This window comes from Benincasa hispida, chromosome 12 (assembly GCF_027475165.1).
Source record: "Benincasa hispida cultivar pf3 chromosome 12, pf3_genome.v1.1, whole genome shotgun sequence".
In the NCBI taxonomy this organism is placed as follows: Eukaryota; Viridiplantae; Streptophyta; class Magnoliopsida; order Cucurbitales; family Cucurbitaceae; genus Benincasa; species Benincasa hispida.
Genome location: NC_143489.1, coordinates 76,266,431 through 76,290,853, shown reverse-complemented (window position 1 = coordinate 76,290,853; position 24,423 = coordinate 76,266,431). Strand labels below are relative to the sequence as shown.

The 24,423-nt window shown below is 28.0% G+C and overlaps 2 protein-coding genes across 2 annotated transcripts; both read left to right on the top strand.

The window, feature by feature from the left end:
• Positions 1 to 447: 447 nt before the first annotated feature.
• LOC150032202 (secreted RxLR effector protein 161-like) lies at positions 448 to 1,967 on the top strand. Its single transcript, XM_090308442.1, has 4 exons — positions 448 to 638; positions 701 to 942; positions 1,017 to 1,157; positions 1,873 to 1,967. Exons 1-4 carry the CDS (start codon positions 448 to 450, stop codon positions 1,965 to 1,967), a joined length of 669 nt encoding a protein of 222 aa, XP_090164568.1.
• A 7,221-nt stretch (positions 1,968 to 9,188) lies between these two features.
• On the top strand, positions 9,189 to 10,107 carry LOC120067999 (ethylene-responsive transcription factor ERF039). The gene has a single exon (XM_039019656.2). The coding sequence runs from the start codon at positions 9,339 to 9,341 to the stop codon at positions 9,939 to 9,941; it is 603 nt and encodes a 200-aa protein (XP_038875584.1). The 5' UTR covers positions 9,189 to 9,338; the 3' UTR covers positions 9,942 to 10,107.
• The last annotated feature ends 14,316 nt before the right edge of the window (positions 10,108 to 24,423 follow it).

The following is a 24,423-nucleotide window of genomic DNA, read 5'->3' as shown; positions in this document are numbered from 1 at the left end:
TAGTTTTCTTACATGGAAAGTTAGAGGGAGAGATTTATATGACCCAACCAAATGGGTTATAATGTCCAGGTAAAGAAGATTATATTTGCATGTTGAAGAAATCTTTGTATGGGCTAAAGCAATCTCCAAGGCAGTGGTACAAATGATTTGACAGCTATATGGTTAGACTTGGCTATAACAGGAGTCTTTATGATTGTTGTGTATATCACAACAAAGCTAATATTGGTTCAATGGTTTATCTACTTTTATGTGTAGATAATATGCTCATAGCTACAAAGTCCAAGTCCGAAATTCAAAATTGAAGAATATTTTCAATGCTGAGTTTGATATGAAGGATTTGGGTGCTGCTCAAAAATTTTTGGCTATAGAGATTTATAGGGACAGAGATAAAAATAAGCTCTTTTTGTCATAAAAAGGCTATATTCAGAAAATATTGTCCAAGTTGGTATGTCACCAGCTAAGCCTATTGATACTCCTAGTGCTGCAAATGCTCGTTTGTCATATGTGCTTTCACCACACTCTGAAGCTAAGAAGAAGTATATGTCTCGAGTTCTTTATGCTAGTGCAGTGAGAAGTTTGATGTATGTTATGGTCTATACTAGGCCTGATCTTGCCCATATTGTTAGTGTTGTTAGCAGGTTCATGGGTCAACTTGGGAAGGAGCATTGGCAAGTTTTTGAGAGATTTTTTGTTACCTTAGAGATACATCTGATGTTGGGCTCGTTTATGGGAATGACACAAAGTGTTTGGTGATCGGTTATTCTGATTCTGACCATATTGGAGATGTTGATAGTAGGAGGTCTATGACTGACTATGTGTTCATTCTAGGTGGTCCTGTTGTTAGTTGGAAGACAACCTTACAACCTATAGTTACTTTGTTTACTATTGAAGTAGAGTACATGGTCTTGACAGAAGCTGCTAAGGAGGGAATATGGTTGAGGGGTTAGTTGGTGATCTTGGTTTGCATCATGATCAAGCTATTGTATATTGTAATGGTTTGAGTGCAATATGTCTAGCTAAGGATCAAGTTCATCAAGAGAGAACTAAGCACATCGATGTAAGATATCACTTCTTAAGAAGTGAGCATAGAGTTAAAGTGATGAAAATTGGTGTTGTTGATAACCCTGCTGATATGTTCACCAAACCGGTTCCACAAGGTAAGTTCCAACATTGTTAGACTTGTTGAATGTTTTGAATTGTTAGTGGTCCCCTTTGGGGACACTTTGAGGCATGAGAGAGAAGTGTAGGTACGTCTGGCAATATTGTTTATGTTGCATCTGGTATATCTGTTATCTGAGAGAGAATTCAAATCAAGGTGGAAATTTTTTGGAATATTTTGAATTTGTTTGTTGGCATTTCGAAAAACCAAGTACGGGGGTCTTAGGGTTTAGAGTAGTGCACTATATTCAGGATTCATATTTAGCATATTTACTTATTGTAGTTATTTACGATTATGACCCTAGGGTTTAGAGTAGTGTGCTATATAAATTCTCTAACCCTAGAGGCGTCATTTGTGTATTCATAAAACATTCTTTCAATAATACTATTCTCCATATTCCTCGTGAACGTAGCTAACACACTGTTAGTGAACCACGTATATCTGTGTGTTGATTTTTTTTTTTACATTTTTTATATTCTTTAATTGTCGATTTCGTGACAGATACAATTGATGCCAACAAGGACATGCTTGTTCAAGAGAAAGCAGTTACACATCGAGGCAGAGCATCTATTCACATATATGAGTTTGATTCATGTATTAAAAGGAAAAAAAGACGTCAATAAATTCATGATACCACCTAAAAAAATGTACATTTTATGGAAGTATGAAAAGCCATAACATGTTTCTTAAACTGTTTTGCCCTTCACTCGTAGGATACAACTGTTTGAAATGTGATTATACTTTTTTAAGTTCAAGAGGCGCCATTGATGTCAAGGACGCAATTGTTCTAGAAGAGGTGATTGTATAATGATTCTTTCTCCCTTATTGCATCCTTTAAAATAGTTTTCGAGTTCTTGATTTAACTCCATATTTAGTTATATAGCTCATGCTAGAAAATTATTTATTATGTATGTTTATTAATTGAATCTTATCTCAGTCTTCTTAGTTATATTGTCCGACTGAAATGTTGTTTGGAATATATTTTCTAAATAGATTATTAGTAATTTTAATGATGCCTTTGAAATGTTTAAAAAAAAAAAGTTAGTAAGAAAAGGAAAAACAGTTGGAAATTGGAAAAAAATGGTTTTAGAGAAAGAACTATTTAGTAAAAAATGAAAAAAATATATTTAGAGAGAAATAAAGATAGAGAAAAAGAAATTTAAGAGATAAATAAGATTAAAAAAAATTACATAAGTGTTAAAGAAAAATGTTAAAAATAGAAACAACAAAATTTTGGAAAGAAAAAAATCAAAGAAAATTTTATAGAGAGAAAAGTTAGAGACATGAAACACAAAATTTTAAGATAAATTATAGTTAAAAATATACATATAGAATCAATTGCATTTTAAAATTGTTTATATACTAAAATATATTTCTCTACCATATATATAATTAGACATCTCTTATTTGATTACTTATAAAAACGTATGATTTATGATAATAAAAACTAGGAAGGGTTGCTTTCAAATATAAGAAAATAAATTAAAATATTTATAAAAATAGTAAATTTTCATTCAGATAGATATAGATAATAGTCTATCACAGTCTATTACACAATAATATTTTATTAGTATTTATAAATATTTTCAATAATTTTGTCATTTAAAATAACTTCCCTAAATAATATTTATATATTACCTTTATAAAATTTTATACACAACTAAATAACTAATAAAATATATAGCCAGTGATGCAAATCACATAAGCCAAATAACCTATTCAATCACATCAGTATAATTATTGGTACTCTAAAAGATAATTTAATAATTATTTTTAGATTTTATTCACGGAATAAAAAAAATATATGTGATATCATTTTTTTTATGTTTAAAAATTTATTAAATAAATAGTAGTCATCAATTATTGAAACATTATTTATGAAAATAATTCTATAATTATTGAGTGTTGCACTAGTAAAAAATATGAATTGTTTAATTTTTCTCAAAAAAAAAAAAAAAAAAAAAACATAGATTTGGACCTTGAGCTATACACTTGCTCTAAACTCAAAAATAATAATATAGTTATAACAAGATTTCTATTGCTTTTTATAAATATTTTGACTTTGTATTTCTCACAAACAACAAATAACTTCATAATAATATAGTTATAACAAGATTTCTATTTCTCACTTAATTTTGCTTTTACAAAGGATCTTGTACCTATAAAAATATTAACATAAAAAGAGGTTTCAATTTAAGCATAATTCAACGAATTAATTTATTATATATTTTTCTTATAGAAATAAATATTCAAAGCTCCAAACCTATAATACTATTAAACTAAACAAAATTAAAGTAGGAGTATGTTCATAGTACTATAATGTTTTCACTACTACGTTCTTCCATTTGTGAAAAGCTTGGGTACTCTATTTCTCCATCATAAGATATAATGATAATTCTCTTTATCCACCATAAAATATAAAGTCAAGAGAACTAATATAAACCCATCTTCATGATTATGGAGAAATAATTCGGTTGGAATACTAAAGGTTGTCGAGGATTGTCTTAGACAAGACCAAAAGTTCAAGGACAAGTTGGAGCATAAGAAAAATCGGGAGACAAGATAGGAAAACGCGCGTCTCAAAAGGGAAAAATTAGATTTTTGAGTTCTGGGTCAACCAACTGAGCTAGCGTAAATATACCATCGAGAAATAATCAAGTTGCACTCAGTCTGGCGCCCTGCAGTCTCAAGCACTGTAACTTACCTTGACATCATCAAAGTTACATGTAACCACAGGCGACTGTCAAAGGAAGAGTATTATAAATAGTCCCGTTTGACGATCGCAAAATGAAAGAGTAAGCAATTTCCAAATGAGAGCACTGACTATAGTTTTATGTTTCGCTGAATTATGCACTCTCTATACTAGTTTAGACATCGAAGTGTGGTAGGCTCAATATCACACTGGTAGGAGAATCTTGCACATAGATCAGCTAAAAAAGTGAGACTAAATTAGGTGAAGCGGGTGAAGGTCAAGTCCACAACGAACGGATGCGAGATCTAAGTGCCAATAAGTTATTAATTTTACCTGATTAAATATATGAAAATGAATTAAAATTTTAATTCATCAATCTATATCCAATAATTTTTAAAGGGCAGACATATTTCAACCACAATTATGGAAGCTACATTAAATTATTTTTTTTTCATGATTATACCCTATAGAGAACTGTTGGAAATTACCTATATGCATCTACATGTTCATAGTTTTATAAATTAAATTAAAATAGTATAAAGAAAAGTATTTAACCAATTAATCACTAAGGTAGAACTGAAAAACTAATAATATGAATTTTCAACTTTTCTAAAAAAATGATTAAATACTCCTTTTATTATTTCAAATATTCTTTAATGAAATTCTTGACCTTCATGTTTTTTTTCTAAAAATATTAGTTGAGATTGATACTATTTTTAGTAATATTTTCACTAATATTTGAATGAAATAGAAATATTGATAATTGAAATATGGAATTGTAATGTAGATTAATAAAAAGTTTAGTGCTTGGTTGTTTGAAATTGTCTTTTTCAAAAAGTACATAATAATAATAATAATAATCGGCCACCTACGACTTTGCCAAAACTTGTTCCCCGCCCGATTTGCCTCTTTCTCACGTCTTCCCTTTAAATTATATTACTTTTTTTTTTTTTTCATGTTTAAAATACTCATTAAAAAAATTTAAAATATCGATGTCAAAAAAAAAAAAAAAAGTATGATCTCAAGTGTTTAAAAAATGATAACAAAAATATCGATAAAATGATAATGTCGATGAATATTTATGAAAGTATTAAAAAAAATCAAAAAATATATTTAATTAATAAATAAATATTTTTTACAATATTTATTATTTATATATGATAATCATATTAGTAACGTTTTGTTATTTAGTTGGTATGTTTTGTGGATTATTTACATTATAATGAAAATATCAATTCATCTTTCATGTATATTAAATACCATGACTAAGACTACATGTAAATATATATTTCACCTTTAATATTTGAACTTTTTTTTAAGAAATTAAATGATTGATTTTATTTATATATGTTATGTTTAAAATGTTGAAGCTCATTTTAGGAAAATATCAATAATATGCTTATGCATTTAAAAAAACGAAATAAATTAATAGATAATCCTTTTACTCATATTTTGTAACTCTTTATTATCGCTTCTTTTTCATGTTTCTCGTTTCACTCTTTAGTTTAGACGACGACATCAAACTCATGAACATGTAAAAATATAATGTCAAACTATGTAGAAACACATTCTTTTATCAATATACTTAAATAATTTTCTTGGATTGAAATAGGACATGTTCGCAGGCATAAAAAAAACTTTAGTTAATCCAAAATGGTTTGTTGTCAAATATAATTTGAATTATTCATTGAAAATTTAATATATTATAACAACTAATTAACACTCTAACAAAACATATTTGTTTTAATGAAATTCACACATCATTCTTCTTGGAAGAGCTTAATTGAACAAATGTCTATCCATTTAAAAAAATAAAAAATAAATAAAAATAATGAAATTGAAAGTTAACCTTTCAAAAAATGGCACCAATATTAGGTTAAACTTTACCATTATTCCTTGAACTACAACAATTTTGTAAAATAGTTTAGAAAAGTATATATTTTTCTAAAAACTTTTAAAAAATACAATATTAAGAAGAAAAAAAAAAGGTCATTCCATTTTGTCCATAACTTTTTTTTTAAAAAAAATATTTTAAATTTTACTATATCATTTTACAATAACTTTTTTTAAGAAAGTCAATAACATTGCTTCAAATATGTGCATTAACATAGTGATATTATACATGTATTTGAACCAACTTGATATTGAATAAACTCACTTTAAGAATAAGAAAATAACGAGGACTCGTATAATTAATTTGTAAAAATTTAAGAACTAAAATAATATTGTTAAAAGGCCATGGATCAAAAGAGAGAGAGAAATACTATGGTGTGATAGTTGTATATTTTAATTAAATTTGTTTTTGATGTTATTTATTTAGAAATTATTTGATACTAATTAAGGATTTAAAAATATTAAAAGAGGAGAAGAAAACATGAAGGACAGAGATGTGGCAGAGACAGGTTGGGACATAAATAGTCAAGTTGAAGAAGACATATCAACAAAGCTTTGGATACTCTATTGTGATATGATTCCGTGGTTATATATATGCATTCTTCATCTTCAACTAAATTAATAATAACTTTAAACTAAGAAGATTAATCATAATTTCTTATTAAAGAAGAAAAAAAAAAAAAAAAAGGACCTTAGTAGCTTTCTTTTATTGGCTAGTTTTTATACTAACCAAGTGTAAAGTTTTAAATATTGCGTTTGGGTAAACCTCGAGCATTTGAAATTTAGATTTGGCATCTGACGGCCCTCGACGTTCTCCTGCAACCTCACCATACTATCTACTTTTCTTGAATTACTTCTAAGAGTGACGACAATTCCCATGAACCAATATCAATCCTTTCAGTCCGTTTTGTTCTCAGTCACAAGTTTTTTAGGAAAATTTTCAGAAAGGTCACTTAATATAGAATTGTTTCAAGTTTAGCATGTGTAACTTTGAAGTTTTTATGATTGAGTCACTGTAAAAGAAAGTACACCTTGTTGGTATATATAGAAACTTTCAATTCTCTTAAGTTTTTCTTAATTATGCTTTCATATCCTCAGGATCTCTCTTATTCAGATGTGATATTGGTTCATTCATGTATCATTCCTCAACTCGAGCATTACAAATAATTATTTTTGTCAATATAGGTATAACTCAAATGGCATACAACTTGTCAGAATTAGAAAATTAATAATAATAATTAACCATTTGATTCACGATGGATAAACTATTTCAATTAATTATTATTTTCTAATAGACTTTTTAACAATGCAACAAAACTAATATGGCCTACGTTCTTAGAAAATTGGTCTTTTTTTCTCTCTTTTTTTGAGTAGATTGAAAATTATGTGTGTATATATTTTAAAAGTTTAGAAAATTTCCATATGAGTAATGAAATTGGGTGGAGTATGACAATTAAAGCATAATTGAAATAAAATAATACAAATAATTATTTGAAAAATAATTATAACATAACAAACTTTGGAAAATACATTTATCAAATTGAGGATAACTCAACTCACATAAAATATGTATGATCAACTTCAAGATTAAAAATACGGATTTTTCGTCTCACAAATTATTAAATTAAATTAAATTAAAAATGAACTTCTCGGTCGATATAAAAAACTTTGTACTTGCTAATTTTTTTAAATGCTACCATTAGAGATAAAAATAAATCTCTCTTTTCACTTTTCTCCAATCTCATATCTGGTAAAAAAAAAAAAAAAAAAAAAAAGTTAGTACGTAGATGCTAATAAAAAAAGAAAACAAAAAAACTAATTAGAGGGGTGAACAACATATTTTCCATTAATTTGTTAAAAAAAATAAAAAAAATAGTAATAATAAAATATCACTAATTTAAATATTATATAGATTACAAATACTTAAATTTATTTAAAAACCATAAAAGGTTTATTTTGTAGTTTAAATATTTTTTGATTTTTTTGTTTTTGCAATTTTGCAAAAACTTGTTTATCGACATCGATATTTTAGTAAAATTTAGACCATGACATTTTTATTTGGACAATGATATTTTAATCTCACTTCTCATATATCTTATTTTCTAGTTGCATGGTAAATGTAAATGGTCCAAAATTGGAGTGCAAGCAAAGGGTTAAAAAAAGAGAAATAAAGGTGGGAATAAGTCGTGTTGGACGGATGTATTCAAATATAGAAAGATAAATCAAAATATTTATAAATATAGTAAAATTTTACTGTCCATCTACAAGATCGTGATAGACTACTATCTATATCTATCAATAGGCACAGATAGTAATCGATCGCGATCTATCACGGTCTATCGTAGATAGACTGCAATTTTTTGCTATTATTTGTAAATATTTTCAATATTTTTTCATTTAAAGTAATTTTCCTATATTGGATGGTATGTATCATATTAGAGTAATACTTTGGTGTAGCGTAAACTGCACTCATTTTATTCATACATTCCCTTCAATCACAAGTGACAAAAAGATATTAACCATCCATTTAGATTCAAGAAAATTTAAGAAATGATTTTAAATTCTGTAGTTTGAAATCCGAAAATGATTTTAAATTAATTATTTCGTTTGGAACGAAAAATAATTGAAATGAATATATTTAAAATTTTGCATTTGTATGATGATCAAAAAAGAAAAGAAAGTTAAGATCCTACTAATATAGGCTTTTAATTGAGATGCGTTAATTAAAAATTAGAATATGTTAAGGTTAAATTAGTAATTTACTTCTAAATCCTACGAAATTCTATCATTCTATCCAGAAAATTTTTTTAAAGTAAAAACAGGAATTGAAATCACTCTGAATTTTGAAATCATTTTTTTTTCTTGTCGTACTAAACAACGAATTTCATTTGAAATTCATTAGGATTTAAAAATCACTCAAAATTATGAAGTTCCAAAAACGCCATAAAAGAATTTCTTTTTTGGAATTTAGTTTTTTGTTCTTGTTTTTTAAAATTAAGTCTATAGACGTCACTTCTACCTCCAAATTTTTTCTTTTATTATGTTTTTTTTATCAATAGTTTAAAAAATAAGTCAAATTTTGAGAACTAGTTTTAAAAACTTATTTTTATTTTTGAAATTTGGCGAACTCTTATACTTAAAAAATGAAGAGAATATAGGCCTAATTTTCAAAAATTAAAACCAAAAAATAAAATGGTTACCAAAAGGACCCGAAGAGTTCACCATATGTCAACTTTTGATCGAACGCTCAAATAGATCGCACTAAGATAGATATAGTTCGAAATACACTTAAAATTGCATTTTTCATTATATTATGACAAGTAGTACCACATGGGATACAAACCTAGCTGCTGTGCTGTAATCTGATATGTCCCATTATACCCCACCCCACACCCTCTCCAAAAAAAATTAAAGAAAAAAGAAAATATTCCACATCATAATTAGCCCATTAAACTAATATCAAAATCAAAATTAATATTTTTTTATTAAACAAAAAAAGCATAAAAGGCCTACACAACAACAACACACGCTGTCTTCTCTTCCTAAAAACAAACACAAATCCCACCACCACACTCACTCCATATATCTTCAAAAATGACCACAAATTCCCACCATTCCACCACCAGTTCCTCCGCCGTGTCCTCCGCCGAAACCAGCCGGAAAAGACAGAGGAGCACAGCCGCCACCGAAAGTGAATCGGAAGAATCAACCCCAAAATTCAGAGGAGTAAGGCTAAGAACATGGGGAAAATGGGTGTCTGAAATAAGAGAGCCAAGGAAGAAATCAAGAATATGGCTTGGCACATATCCGACGGCGGAGATGGCGGCGCGTGCACACGACGTCGCTGCACTCGCCATCAAAGGCCACCGTGCTTTCCTCAATTTCCCTCAACTCAAACACCATCTCCCTCGCCCCGCCTCCCTCTCTGCCAAAGATATCCAAGCCGCCGCCGCACAAGCCGCCGCACTCAAACCGGAAAGCGAAACGACGTCGTTTCAGGAGGAAGAAGAAGATACTTGGTTTGATTTGCCGGATCTAATCTCCAATGGATTTTTGTTGGGTTTTAATAGTTATTCTTCTTCCTCGTCGCCCTCGTCGTCGTCTTCTTCACAATGGCAATTTCTTGCAGATGATTATCATGATGAACACCATCTTCAATGGCAATCTGATTTTTCTCATCCTATTTTTCCTGTTTGATTTTTTTTTTAAGTTAAATTATTTAAATTCTGCTTTTTTTGTAATATTCTCTCTTACCAAAAGAGAAAAAAAAAAGGAGGGAAGAAGGCTTGTTGAGCTTGCTTGTTTGCTTGGACAACTTATATATTTATTTATTTATATATACTTTTTTTTCTTCTTTTGGTAAGTAATTTTCTTTAAGGTTAAAGTATTGTTTGATTTGCTCTACTTTTTTTAAATTTGTGATTTTAGTCTATGTGGTTAATTTCAATTAAAAAAAATTAATTATTCTCCGTTTAGTTTATGGTTGATTTTTGCTTTTAAAAAAGTCAGTCAAATTTCCATATTTATATAATTTTTTTCTTCAAAAAATTTACTTTTGAAAACTACTATTTTTTTCTTGGCTTGGAATAAAAATATACTTCAATTTTAATGTGTAAACATTTTTTGGGATCATTTCTCAGTGAAAAAATCGAATATATGATTTCGAGGGTGATTGTATAAATATTATATCAACTGAGTTAGACTCATTGTAAACTAATGTTAAGATTTTTAAAATTAAGTTAAATAAATTAAAATAGTACGAGAGTTGAGTGTTAAGAATAATTTTAACTCATTATATTTTTTTTTCTCTTTTTTTGGATCTTTCACTTTGATGTTCTTTATTGGTTAGATTTATAGAAAAGTGATGGTTATTATTATTATTATTGGTCAAAGGGGTGTGAAGATCTTTTTGTATTTATAAAGCTTGTAGGAACTTAAAAATAAAAAAATATATTTGTATGTATATCTTTTTGAAGATTTGACATCTAAGACCTTAATTGATACTTCATACTTTATGTCCGTCAAGATATATATATTTCATTAATTTTTAATATTTGTGAGTGTAGTTATCTCAATTAAATTGGTAAAGAAAATTTAAAACGATAATATTTAAATTTTATTATCCAACATTTCAACTCATTCCAACAAATTATTAAAGGTTTAATGAAAAAAAAAAAAGGAGGAAAATGCCGGAAAGTTATATAAATGTGAGCTAATTATAAATTCAAAACTATATAATTAAAAGATAGTAAACTTGATATTTATTATTAACTAAACACCTGGAGTAAATAAATGAGTGGAATTGCTCTCCAATCATTAAAGATGATGGTTTTAATGTACTATAATCATGCTGCTTAAAGTTGTAGACAAAAGTGACATTGAATGATTATTAAACCCATTACCTAATATATAAATAAGATACTTGCACAAATAGTCAAATAAAGTAAAACTATCGCAAATCTAGCCAAATCTAAAACAATTTACATATACAGCATACTTATTTTTTAAAAAAAATTTATAATTACTAAACTATCAAACTATTGATCTACATTTATCGATGCTATATTACTTCTATCGACTTTTGTTATGGATAGAAGTTTATTAATGGTAGACTTCTATCTATTGTGATCCTTTATACATCGATTGTTCATGTATTTGATTTGTCATGAAAACATCTCTTTTCTATATGTAGTTGATAACACGTCACTCTTAAAATCTTTTGTGCATATAGATGACTTGTCAAGAGAATGTTTCATTATAGTGAATTGCTATTGATACCATTCTACTTAAAGACTATCAATGATAGGGATTCTATCATTAATAGATTACACACATCTTAATTGAAGGCTGATATTGGCAATAGATGGTTCACTGATAGAATTTAATCAAGAGGTATGTAGTTTATCAGTTATTGAAACTTATCATTGATATACTATACAAACACCTCCCTAGTGATACATCTATACATGACAAGTCAAATAGTAATAATATGGAAGTTTATTACCAATATAATGATATATTTCTTGAAAAGAATAATAAAGGAATATCATAGTCTGTCAATAACGGATTTTAATATCTACCTAAGGTCTATCAACAATGTACTGATATCACATGTGCATATTAGTCTATTATTGAAAGATTATGATAAGGATAAATTTGAAATCTAAGGAAATTTTAAACATAAAAGGAGGATCAGTTTTCCATGTCTCCAATATTTTTATGGTACTTACTCATATTTGCAAATATTTTGATCCATTTGCTCATTTCCTATCATTACTCAAAAAATAATATATTATTTAGAATACCAATAAAATAAATTAGTACTGAGAAAAAAAAATCCAAGTGTTTAGTTATGAGTCAAATTCTTTCATTTGATACAAATTTCCAAATAAACTTGAAAAGTGCGATAGGTTTGAATCAGTTTATACTAATTAGTACTTAATATACTTTACTTTCTTGTAATATTTGTATATAATATCCAACATTTCTAAATTTTTATATCTAAAGGTTATTTCTTTCTCCAACGTATTCATATAGAGAGGAAAAAATATATCATGCCCAATGATTTTACCTAATCCCCATTCAATCTTTCTATACATAGTAAAAAAATAAAAATAATCAATTTTTTTTTTTAAAAAAAAAAAACTTGTCACGTGACATATTTTTATTGGAGACAGTATAGACTGCACCCAAGGATGACATAAGGGACAATTAATATTTATTTAATTAGAATATTTATGCTTTTATTTTCGAAGAAAATCTTTAACTCCTCTTCTATTGTACTTTTACATGTCTAAAAGAAAGAAACGTACGCACGCATATATATATATATATTAGATCTATGGACGAAATATACTATATTCTTCACATGTCTATTATAACAAGAATATTTACTCACTTTTGCATTAAGGTGAAGAAGAGGTTCGTCCAAGAAATCTCAGTGTGCATCGAAAGTTTATAGTGTTAGATTAAGTATTTTGTTCATGTACTTTAAACACTATTAATAAAGATTAAGCTACAATTTCTTTCTTTTTTTTTTTTTTTTTTAAAAAAAATGAGCCTAATTAAAGTTAGAGAGATTTAGAGGAGAACTACGAAATGACGATTAGTATTTTATATATATACTTTTAGAATTATGACATATTAATACAAGTTGTGTACGTAATTTGTTCCACTACACCTAATTATGTTTCTTAGTGCATGAACCTTCAAAAGTTTCTAACTACTTTCTTAGACTTAGATTCATGCTTTATCGTAGTATTTTTTTTAAAAAAAAAAAATGGATTTCATTAACGTAAATGAAGAAAAAGTCACTTCGAATCTAAAACAAGATAATAACCAATGATTAAGATTTCGATGTCGATCGATATCGATATCAAAATTTTAATTTTACAAATATATAGATGGATATGATGATAAAATGTTATCGTCAACATATATTTATTGGGAATGACTTTGGGTTTTTGGCCAGCAAAAGGAAAATAGTAGTTTTGAGAGAAAAGAGATAGAAGTTGTCCCATGTTGGAAGATTTAGGCTTGGCAAATGGGTATAGAGCTTTCAAAGTGTGGTGATGGTAGAAGTATAACCTTTTTACTATATGTGCATTATTGTTGTCTATTTGGTTGAATATGCAAGTTTGGGTAACCACAATTATGCGAAAAAGAAATAATTTTTTACTACCTATCATTTTTTTACTTTTATGAAAAATATTATCATTAAATATTTTTATTTACCAAAATAAATGTGTTAAATCCGAATTAATTTTTTGAATTAATTTTAGATCTAACAACGTTTTTTCTTCTTTTTAAAAAAGTACTTTGAGCAGCTTGGGGAGACATAGAAAAACCTAGCTTTTTAGATTTTTTGATCTTCTTTGTTTTTAGGTGTCATTAACTTTTCTGAGCTAATTTTCCGATTGATTCCAATTCGTTCTCCGACGAGTGCACATCAGAGTCCGAGTGTTGTGTGAACCTTAGAGAGCAACCGACTTCTTGTGATATAGCATGGAAGTCGCATCGTTCTTGCTTTCAAGACAGTAGGTTTATCTACGGTACAACATTCTTCATTTGGAATAACAATGTTTTTATGTAAATAAAAAAATTATAAAATTTATTTAAATTAAGAACGAAGTTTTTTTTTTTTTTTATTACTTTCAAACCAGGCTATAAATGATATATATCTTCATATTCGGATTAAATATAGATTATATATATTTTTAAAATGTTTTATAGGTATTAATAAAAGATAGGACTAATCCTTAATATCAATATTGAAGTCCTCGATGTAATGATATATCGATCGGTATACCGACAAATATTTTAGTCTTTGATAACAACCAATTTAGAAAATAAAAAAACAATAAACTTAAAGTTTTTGATACATAGAGAATTTTTGTCAAGTCGATGTCAACGACAAGAATTGAGTACAAATATGGTTCAAAATATAAGATTATGAATAATAATTTTGAAAAATTCATAACTAAATAATGCAAATCCATGCATATAATCTAACCCATTAATTTTGATGTCTAAAAAATGAAGATTTTGAAAGAGAAATCCACAGTAGAGTTACAAAGGTTGTGTGGAGATGCCTTGCATTTTGGAGAAACTTTGAAGAGAAATTGACTCTAAAGCCAACCATTACACATTACATTACTACTTTCTTTATTTCAATTCATATGAAGATATTCTTTTTACTTTAATTTCCTTTATTTTCTCTACTTTCTTTCCTTTCCTTTTCCTTTTTTTTTTTCTTTTTTCCAAAAAGATTCCTCAAGAAGAAATGCCCATGAATTCACTAATAATATAATACCTTCAATTTGTACACCAAAAAAAAAAAAAAAAAAAAAAACCCAATAATAATTCCTTGACCAAATCTTTCCATCCTCTTCTTCTTCCTTTTCTTTCATTAGAAGTCTCCTTAATCAAAGTCTTTTCAATTTGGGTTTATTAATCTCTTATTTTATATACAAATAATTTCTTACTTCAATCAAATCTTTACTATCATATAATATCAGAGTTTTATAAACATCATAATGGTATTCGTCAAAATAAATCTAAATTATTGATTTATAATAAGTTCATATATTTTCATTTGATGAATAAAACGTGTTTAGTAATAAAATAAAAATAAATAAAAAACTTACCCACTTCAATTGACTTGATTATCAACATATCTAGTCAAATTAAAAACGTCTTTTTGTTTTAGAAATAGATTCATTTAAACATGATATATACTTTTTTTTTTTAAAAAAAAACATGTTATATACTTCTTTTAACTTGTAATGATAACAAAGAATTGGTTGAAGAAACATTTAATATGTAAATTGAATTTGAAAATTTTAAAAGATTGGGAATAAAACTTAAAAATAGTTAAAGGATTGAATTAAAGGTTTAGTTTAATTAGAAAAAAAAAAAAGTATGATCTTTTAGGAATTCAATATTGAATATTATTTAATTAATACAAAGGGGAAGAAAGGTATTGTGGAATATTGTTTTTCTTTTGTAACCCAACTTTATCTTTTGTCCCCCACTTACTAAGATGGTTAAGATCTCCATCCTCTTAATTATTTTCTGTGAATTTTTAAATATGTGGTTCCCAATTTGGGAGGAAAAATAAATAAATAAATAAAGGTTACCATCACAATTTTTTTATAAAAGAAAAATGGTAAAAAAAATGTGACAAAATAGAGTGGAAAGAAAAGAAGCTATTGGCAAAGGGGTTTTATATATACTTGGCCAATGGGAGTGATTGTACAACATTGTCTCACATTTGAAAAATGTTCTTTAGGTTAAAAAAATATTATTCTTTATTTCGATATTGTTCCATTTCCTTCTCATACTTTTAATAAATTTTAAATTTAATTTTTCCTGTCAACTTGTGATTAGTTTTTCTAAGAAAAAATAGTATCTATCGCATTCTCTCTATAAACTTTGGAAAGACATTCATATTAACTGTTTTCTTAAATAATGTATTTTTTTTTTTTTTTGTTATTAAAAACAGGACAACTTTCTCGCTTTGTTTGTTTTAGTATGAAGGTAAAGGCGTGTTAACACCCTGCTTCAGATGATTGAGACAAGATTCAGTATTCTTAAAATATGAAACTCTCGATTGCCTTAACAACATCGGGGAAATTTCAAATACAGACCTAAATCATTTGTACAAACAAACTTTTGGAATATTAAAATCCTAAATCGGATGATTTTTGTTATTATTATTATTTCACAACCTTTGATAAAATTAAGTTTCAAGTCAATAATAAGGATTACTTCAAAATTTATTGAAATTACACAACTAACTTTAAATACTTGAAAAAAGTACGAGGCTAAACGGAAGGAAAAATAGTATTTTAACACAAATGTTTTTATTCATCATTTCACTTCATTAGGTGAAAAATGTAATAAAAAAAAAGACTGATTATAAAATTTTTATGATGTTATAGGTGATAATTTAAATTAGATTTTCATTTTTTGCACTTAAATTTTCGTTTGAATTTATGAACTACTAATTATTTTAACTTTCAAGTTAATTTTATTTTAATTTCTAGACTTTCAAAATTAAATGTCTAATTTAACTTTTCAACTAAGAAAAAATAAAATTATCTCTCGTTTGAGAATTACATTTAAACCAAACTATAATTTACATGTAATCAAATGAATTTATTTTTAAAAATAATTCTATTTTAATTCTAGCTAACATTTGATTTTTTTTTTTTTTTTTTTTTTTTTAGTTTCGTAAACTTTCAAGTTTTATATTTTACTTGTCTTAAACTTTTTAAATGTTTTGTTTTAATATCTCTAAACTTTGTATGTAAAGATTACTTTAGTCCTTGGGTTAATCGTTAGTTAAATTATTCAACATAATTATTTTTGAAACTCATGATATGTAGTTTTGAATAATTGTTTTGGTAAATATTTATTTTTCCAAGTAAAAAAAAAAAAAAAAGTGTTTGACTTAGGTTTATGTCAAATAATTTATTTTATGGTAAAATTTAGAGACTCGTTAAAATATATAATATTTTGATGTTAGAAAATTATAACCACTTGACTAAACACAAAGAAATAACATATAATTAACTTAACATGATCGACTGACTTTAACTTTAACCCACAAATAATAATGATTCAATTGATGAAATTATATTTCTAAAATTTCATTGGGTAATTATTTGGACTCCGTCTTATAACCCTTTATTTTTTTTATTTTTTTTTTTTGAAAATTAAATCTATTTCATCTATATTTTTTATAATGATTTGTATCTTTCTTTAAGTATAATGGTAAAATTCTAAGCTAAATTTCAAGAATAAAAATAACTTTTTGAAAGTTATTTTTTTTAAACCGTTGGTGAAAAGTGGATAACAAAGGAAGAAATTTGAAAGTGGAAGTAGTATCTATAGGTTTAATTTTAAAAAATAAAAATAAAAAATAAAATGGTTACTAAGCAGAGCCTTTATTTTCAGATTTTTATTTTTAAAATTTAAGTCATTTCTTTTCAATTTCATATCATCATTTGGATCTTTCTTAAATAAAAAATAATTGAATTCTTAGAAAAATTTTAAAAATATTTAAAAATTTACCATGTTTGGTAACTATTTGATTTTTAGTTTTTAAAAATTAAGTCTATTAATACATCTTATATTTCTAAATTTCTTACTTTATTGTCTACTTCTTACCTTTATTTTAAAAAACTATGCTAAATTTTGAAAATTAAAAAAAGCAATTTTTAAAAATTTATTTTGTTTTTGGAATTTAATTAAGAATTCAACTTTTTCATTTTGAAAAAGGAAAATCATAAGAATTTGAGAGGGAATAGACTTCATTTTTAAAAACCAAATAGATGCTTTTTTTAATTTTAAAATTTAGCTTGATTTTTTTTAAAAAAAATATTGATAAAATATAGTAAACAAATAAAAAAATAATAATTTACAGATGAAATCGATGTTTATAGTACTTAATTTTTAAATTTTAAAAATTAGAAATCAAACTATTATCAAAATTTCCATGCTTAGCATCTGTCAAAGTATACAATAATTAACAGTTTTAATTATTATTGCACATGAGGATGTGCTTGATTTTCTTATATTATCTAAAATGATCAAATATACAATGAATTTTTTAAAAAAGAAATATGTATATATATTCGATTATATATCACAAACCAAACTTTTTCTTTGCACAAAAAATGAAATTAGTGGTAAGTGACCTCAGCCATTATATACATTGATCGTCTCATTGATTTTATTATTTGGACTTGTAATTCAAGAGTGTGTGTCAAGTGGCATTATGTGTATATATTGCTCTCTCAAATATTTGTTGTCCACTTTCCCCAATACAAATCAAATCCAGCATTCCTTTGACAATCTATGCATTATATACATGTGATTTCTCTTTATTTATTTCGATTTCAAACCTTCTCCACAATCAATAATTCCGTCAACTAAAAGAGAATAATTATTGTTCGAGAGTGATTTTAATCGGGACTGAAATCACTTTTCAAAATCACTATAAAATATAAGAGTGTTTAAATGATTCAATAATCCGAATAACACGGACTATCTAACCTAAATTATAAAAATTGGGTTGGATTAATCTTAATTTTGAGTTGGGTTCGGTTAAATTCTTTATATTGTGTTGGATTGGGTTGGATCGGGTTTCGAGTTGCATTTTTAAAATATTTGGTTGACTTAACTCAACTAGAATTACTAATAATATATATATAACTTTAGGGTTTTGTGTTATCCTCCCCTTGTTGCCCCTTAATCTCACGCCTCCTTCCCCTCTTTGATTTCTTTTCAAGTTTATGCATCTTTCTGGCCACATCTCCCTCACTTTTCACCGTCGCCTCCCTCGTTGTCTCTCTCTTCAGTCTTCAACGTGTCCATCAAACCTCCTCTTCTCTCTCAGCTCTCACCGTCATCTCCTTCATGCATCTTTTAGGCCTCGTTTCATATGTCTCTCTCGTCGTCGTCCCTTAGGCATCACACAAAAAAGTTGTCTCTGACTCTCCTTTGTGAGCTCAATTTTTGGTCGTCTGTGTATCTCACTATTGCCCCATGATCTTCTTTCATTTGCATCGTCTTCCTCTTCTCCCTCGATCTTCAATCGTCCAGTGTCGATTTTCATTCTCTCTGACTTTCTTTTTTTAAAAAAAAAAAATTCAGATCTCCTTTTTTGATGTCTCACATTCCAACCTGACAACCCAATCCAACCTAACCCGAATTTTAAAGGTTGGATTGGATACCTCATTCGGGTCATTCGAGTAGCCAACCTGACCAACTTGAGTTTTCTAATTGGTCTCAAAAATCCCTCTAACCTAACCCAATCCAACCCATGTATACCCCTAATGAAACATATTTTTAATCTTTATGAAAATTATATTTAAAAATGTAAATTTTAATAAAAAAATTAATATTGAGTGATAAAAAAACATGATTTAGAGTGCTTTTAAAAATGACAAGCATGCATTCCATGTGTCGTTTGTGCATACATAATGTTAGATTTGAGTGGGTATTTGTTTAGTTTTTCAAGTGATTAATTTTGAGAATAAATCATTTTTTTAAAAAAAAAAATCGAAGCTTTTGATAACCACTCAAAAGAGCTTTTCAAACACTTTTGAATTTTTTATTTAAATAGTTTTTATCAAAAGAATTTAAACTAAAATTACTTTTCTTAAAAATATTTTTTTCTCTAGTCAATTCCAATCCGATGACATTTTATTCTCTGGAGATTAATTTGGTTTAACTTTGGTTCCATTTTGTAGTTCTCGGAGTTCTTTTGCAGTTCTAAATTTGGTTAAATCTCTCAAAAACTATTTTTATTACTCTACTATAATTAATAACTATTTGCTTAAAGAAACAAGTTAATTGAGCTGATAATTTTATTATGTGAGGTATATGTGAAAGATGTAACAGTTGACTAACTCATATATCTAATTAGGGTTTGAGTTGGAGAAAAATAATTAATAAGCTTGTACTAATTAAGGTTTCGTTTGATAACTATTTTATTTTTTAAAATTAAGCTTATATCACCTACATTTTTTATCATAATTAAGTACAATGATAATAATGATTGAATTATTAGTTAAATTCCAAAAACCAAAAACTACTTTTTTTAGTTCTCAATAAATTTGGTTTTGTTTTTTTTAAACTATTTGTGATTAATAGATTTAATTTTCAAAAACAAAAACAAAAAACAAAATGGTTATCAAACCGAACCTAATTTTTTTTAAGATTTCAAGACCACATTGTTCAGTAGAAGAATTTTGCCCTAACTTTTTTTGAATAAAACTTCTTCATCTCCCATGACAAGAGCCTTAATTCGATCTTTCATCTTTACAGATTTAGATACTCGATTCCTGATACGGGAAAAAAAAAAAAAAAACAGTATTTTCTTTTTATGAAAACACACATGAACGTGCAAAACATAATCAAATCATCAATCATTTGGGTTAAAAACTATTGAACTTGAGAGTACTGAAATATTACCCATTTGATTAGAGAATGAAGCTAGCATGACCTCAATATATCAAATTATTCATCTTATCACAAATCCAACTAGAAGGATGATCCATATTTATCTTTAGATTTGTTATTGTTTTGGTGATTTTATGAGAATCACTTTTCTTAGAATCTCTAGGCTTAGGTTTGTTGGCTTTATCAACAAGTAGTGTGTTTGCTTTACAATAAAAAAATTGATGCATGTCTCTTTCAAATTCTCAATGAACTATTTAGTAACATTTCACTCTCTCCAAATATACCCTAATAATAATAAATTTAAAAATAAAAAAGAAAACCTTGACTTCTTTCTTCCCTAAGGAAGAAAAAAGTTGCAGGACTGGTTCTGTTCTTTCATGTTCTTGCTACCTAATATAAACTCATTTAGGTATATCAATTTAAACTATCGACTAAATTTATAATTGTATCTATTTAAATTTTAAATTTTCCTTCAATAAACATCTTGTAGGACTTATAATCTTATTAATTCAACTCTTAAACTTTCACAATTAGTAAATCAATTTGATTCTCTCATTTAAGTTTCAATTATCTACACATCAATTCTAATTGTTCATTTTGTTAAATTGACATTTGAAGAAGTCTATACGTGTGTAAGAGTTGATACATGTCATGGACAATTTTCAAAAATAATCTTAATAAGTGGAATTGATTCATGTATGACAATTTAAGAGTACCGAAATAATTATAAATCTCACACGAAGATTTTCGAACGAATTCTATAAAAGGATACGTAAATGATACACCAACCAAAATTTAGATTTAAATCAATACATTTAAAAAAAAAAAAAAAAAAAAACCAAAAGAAACTGTTAGGAAAAGATCAATATAAAACTTGCATGTTTGCTTTTTTTCCTTTTTTCCTTTTTTTTTTTTTGCATGATTTGTCATTTTTACCCTTTTCTTTCTTTTTTTTTTTTCCAAATAATTCATGGACATGCATGAACAAGAGAGAAAGAAACATTAGTTTAATGTGGAGGTTCCCATGATGAAACTGACTTTATTTTATTTTATTTTTTAAATTATGAAGTGGCTATAAAAAGTTGAATAGAGTTCAAAAACATATGGTAGGTTTAATTTCACTAAAAGGAAAAAGAAAGGAAAAAAACATGATAAAATCAATTATTGTGCCTAAAGAGTTTGCTTAACTAGTGATCCATAGGTCTAAACTAACATATATATTTTTGTTTTCATTGAGTTGATACAATGTTTTAACAGAAATGAAGGGCAATATGTTCACTTATATTGTTTGTGAGATGACATTTGATTGATTGTAAGTCTAACTCACGGCCAAATTTTAGAGGGTTTTTTTTTTTTTTTTTCTTGTGTTTTCTTCTCCATTATTTGCATTTTTTGGGCATTGTTTATATTTTTCACTAACTTTTAGGCTTTTGTCTAATTTTATCTCTAATCATGGTTCACATTATTGTCCATTTTCCCTATTTTTTAGTTTCTTTATTGCTTAAATCTACCCTCTTCAACTTTTTATATTTTTTTCAATTTTATTGATTCTTTTGTTTTTTCAAGTTAAGTTATATATAAAAAAAATACCCTTTTAATTTTTTCATTTATTTTAAAAATACTCATGTACTTTCAAAAGTGGTAATATTAATTACTTCTGAACTTTCATAAACGTTTTAAAAATATCTTTGGAGTAGAATTTTCTTAGGATTTTGGGCGAAAATGGAGATATATATGATCAAATGACGTGACAATGACCTATAGAACGTAAATGTAGATCACCACGTCATTTTAGATTATCGTCATACAATTTTAAGTCTTGATTTTTATTCGAACTTCTAAAGGGTTTCTATTCCAATGGTAATTTTGAAATGTTTATGAAAATTAAGGAGTAATATTGCACATTTTAGAACTATAGAGATATTTTTGAAACATGTAACAAAGTTTAAGAGAGTTTTGTATCGTCTTTATTTTATTTATTTACTTGAAATATAGAAATATATTTAACGAAGGCGTCGTTATAGAGATATTTAGCCATAATAACACCATCGGAAGATAACTCATTTCAATTGGAATGTGTATGATTACACCACTTTTGAATATTTGAATATTGGCATTGTTATGGGTAAAATTGAATAGAAGGGGTAAAAATGACATTTGACATGCATAATATCAAATTTAACCTTGAAAAGCAAACGGAGGAAGAAAGGGAAGAAAATAGGGGCACTTGAGGAAAGAATGGACAACCTGGAACAAAATGTTGGAAGGTTACTAGAGGTCATGCGACGGTAAGATTGGGACAAGAAAAAGGAGCAAGTTTGTGACCCAGCAAAGTGGAAGGCTTTGATGGTTAAGGAGATAGGGGAGTCACATCCCCACTGTTCAAAGCCAATAGGCTATTGACCCAGGATAAGGACGAGACGGTGAAGAAAAAAGGCAAGGGAGATAAGAATCCCCAAATCTCAAGAGGTCAAGTAAACAAGAGAAATGAGGCAGCCAGGATAGTGGCAAACAGGTTCTGAGGTGTAAGGTCAGAAGTGTGTAGGAGGACCAGAGGTGAGAAGAAGATGAGCCATTGATGGCTAAGTCAGACTACAAAGAAGGGTAGTCAGATGCATAGCCTTCTAGATACTAATTTGAGGAGCTTTCTAAATAAGAAGAAAACCCAAAAAGGGCCAAGAAGAAGCCATCATAGGATGAAGCATCGGAAGATGAGTAGTAGAACCAAAACCGAGATGGATGAGGATTTAGAGTTGAAGACGCTAATTGATCAAGTTGACCCTCCATTCACAGATGAGATTATGAGAGTTGAGCTTCCGTCAAAGTTCAAAGTACCTATCATCAAGCCATATGATGGGAAAAGGGACACAATCGAGCATTTGGATACATATTGCTTGTGGATGGAGCTCCACAGGGTCTGGGATGCAATAAAGTGTTGAGCATTCTCTTTCACTTTGACAAGACCCACAAAGGATTGGTTCTGGAGATCAAAACGAAAATCAATAGGGTCATTCCGAAATCTAGCACGAGCATTTGTTACCTAGTTCTTAGGTGGACGAGATTAAAGAAAGTTGATGACTCATCTACTATTGATATAGTAGAAGCATGGCCAAACATTGTGGGAATACATAGCACGTTTCAATGTAAGAAAGTTACATGTAGAAAGCTAGGCCCTCATAACGGCTTAAGAGATCAAAAGTTCCTAAGGTCATTAAGAAAGAAATAAGCCAAGTCATACGTAGAGCTCATTACACGAGCTCAGATGTACATGAGTGCGAAAGAGTTACTCTATTCAAAGGGGGTAGTCCATGAGTCAAAGAAAAGATCTCCAAAGCCAACAGGTGGAGATCGAAAAGGAAGCATACATAGTTGAAGGCGAAAAGATGTTGAGATATAACCGAGGCAAGGTTGTCATAGCCATTTTTTTATCGAGATTGGTTCATTGTTGATGCCTTTCCAAAGCGCAAGAATTTTCACCAGGAGATCAACTTCATCGCCAACCCCAGAATAGTCATTAGGGAGGTCAAATAACTCAGTACTGGAGGAAAAGTCAGCTTTGCAAGGCACAGTAGAGTTGTGAAATCGAGGAGATTGCCGAAAATAAGCTGGAGTATGATGAGAAGAAAGTGGATGAGTAGCATATTTAGTTGGTCATCCTCGGTCAGGTCAGTGATTTCATGTGAGAGGCCATTTCGAGATGATTCAGTAACATGCGATCCTCTTTTAGGTCTCTTCCCACAATGAGGCTCAGCGGGGAGGCATTCCTGATGACAGGATGAGCTTGACTATAGGGTTTAGAGTCGCAATTCATAATGTGAAGAAAGGAAACATAAAACCTATTCCAAAGGATGACGAAGCAAAACCAACGGACAAGAGGTTCCACTAGCAATCCAAGGACGGACCAAAGCAGAGATCTTCCTCCAAGGAACTCACAGTACGAATGAAAGAGGAAATAACAACAGAGGATCGAAACTAGTGAGAAGCTATAGAAAGAATCAAAGATAGATCAACACAAAAATAAGTGGTTCCAACCAGGAAAGAGGAAAGAAGCTCGCCATACTTTCCAAAACCCGTTGGAACCTCGTAGTGTGTGTTGTCGGACCCATGTTCAAGCCAATTCTAAGTCCTCTAGAACCAATTGTTTTTCCATTTCTTATAGAGGTGAGTCCATTTACTATAACACCATATTTAGAACTTAAATAGTAAA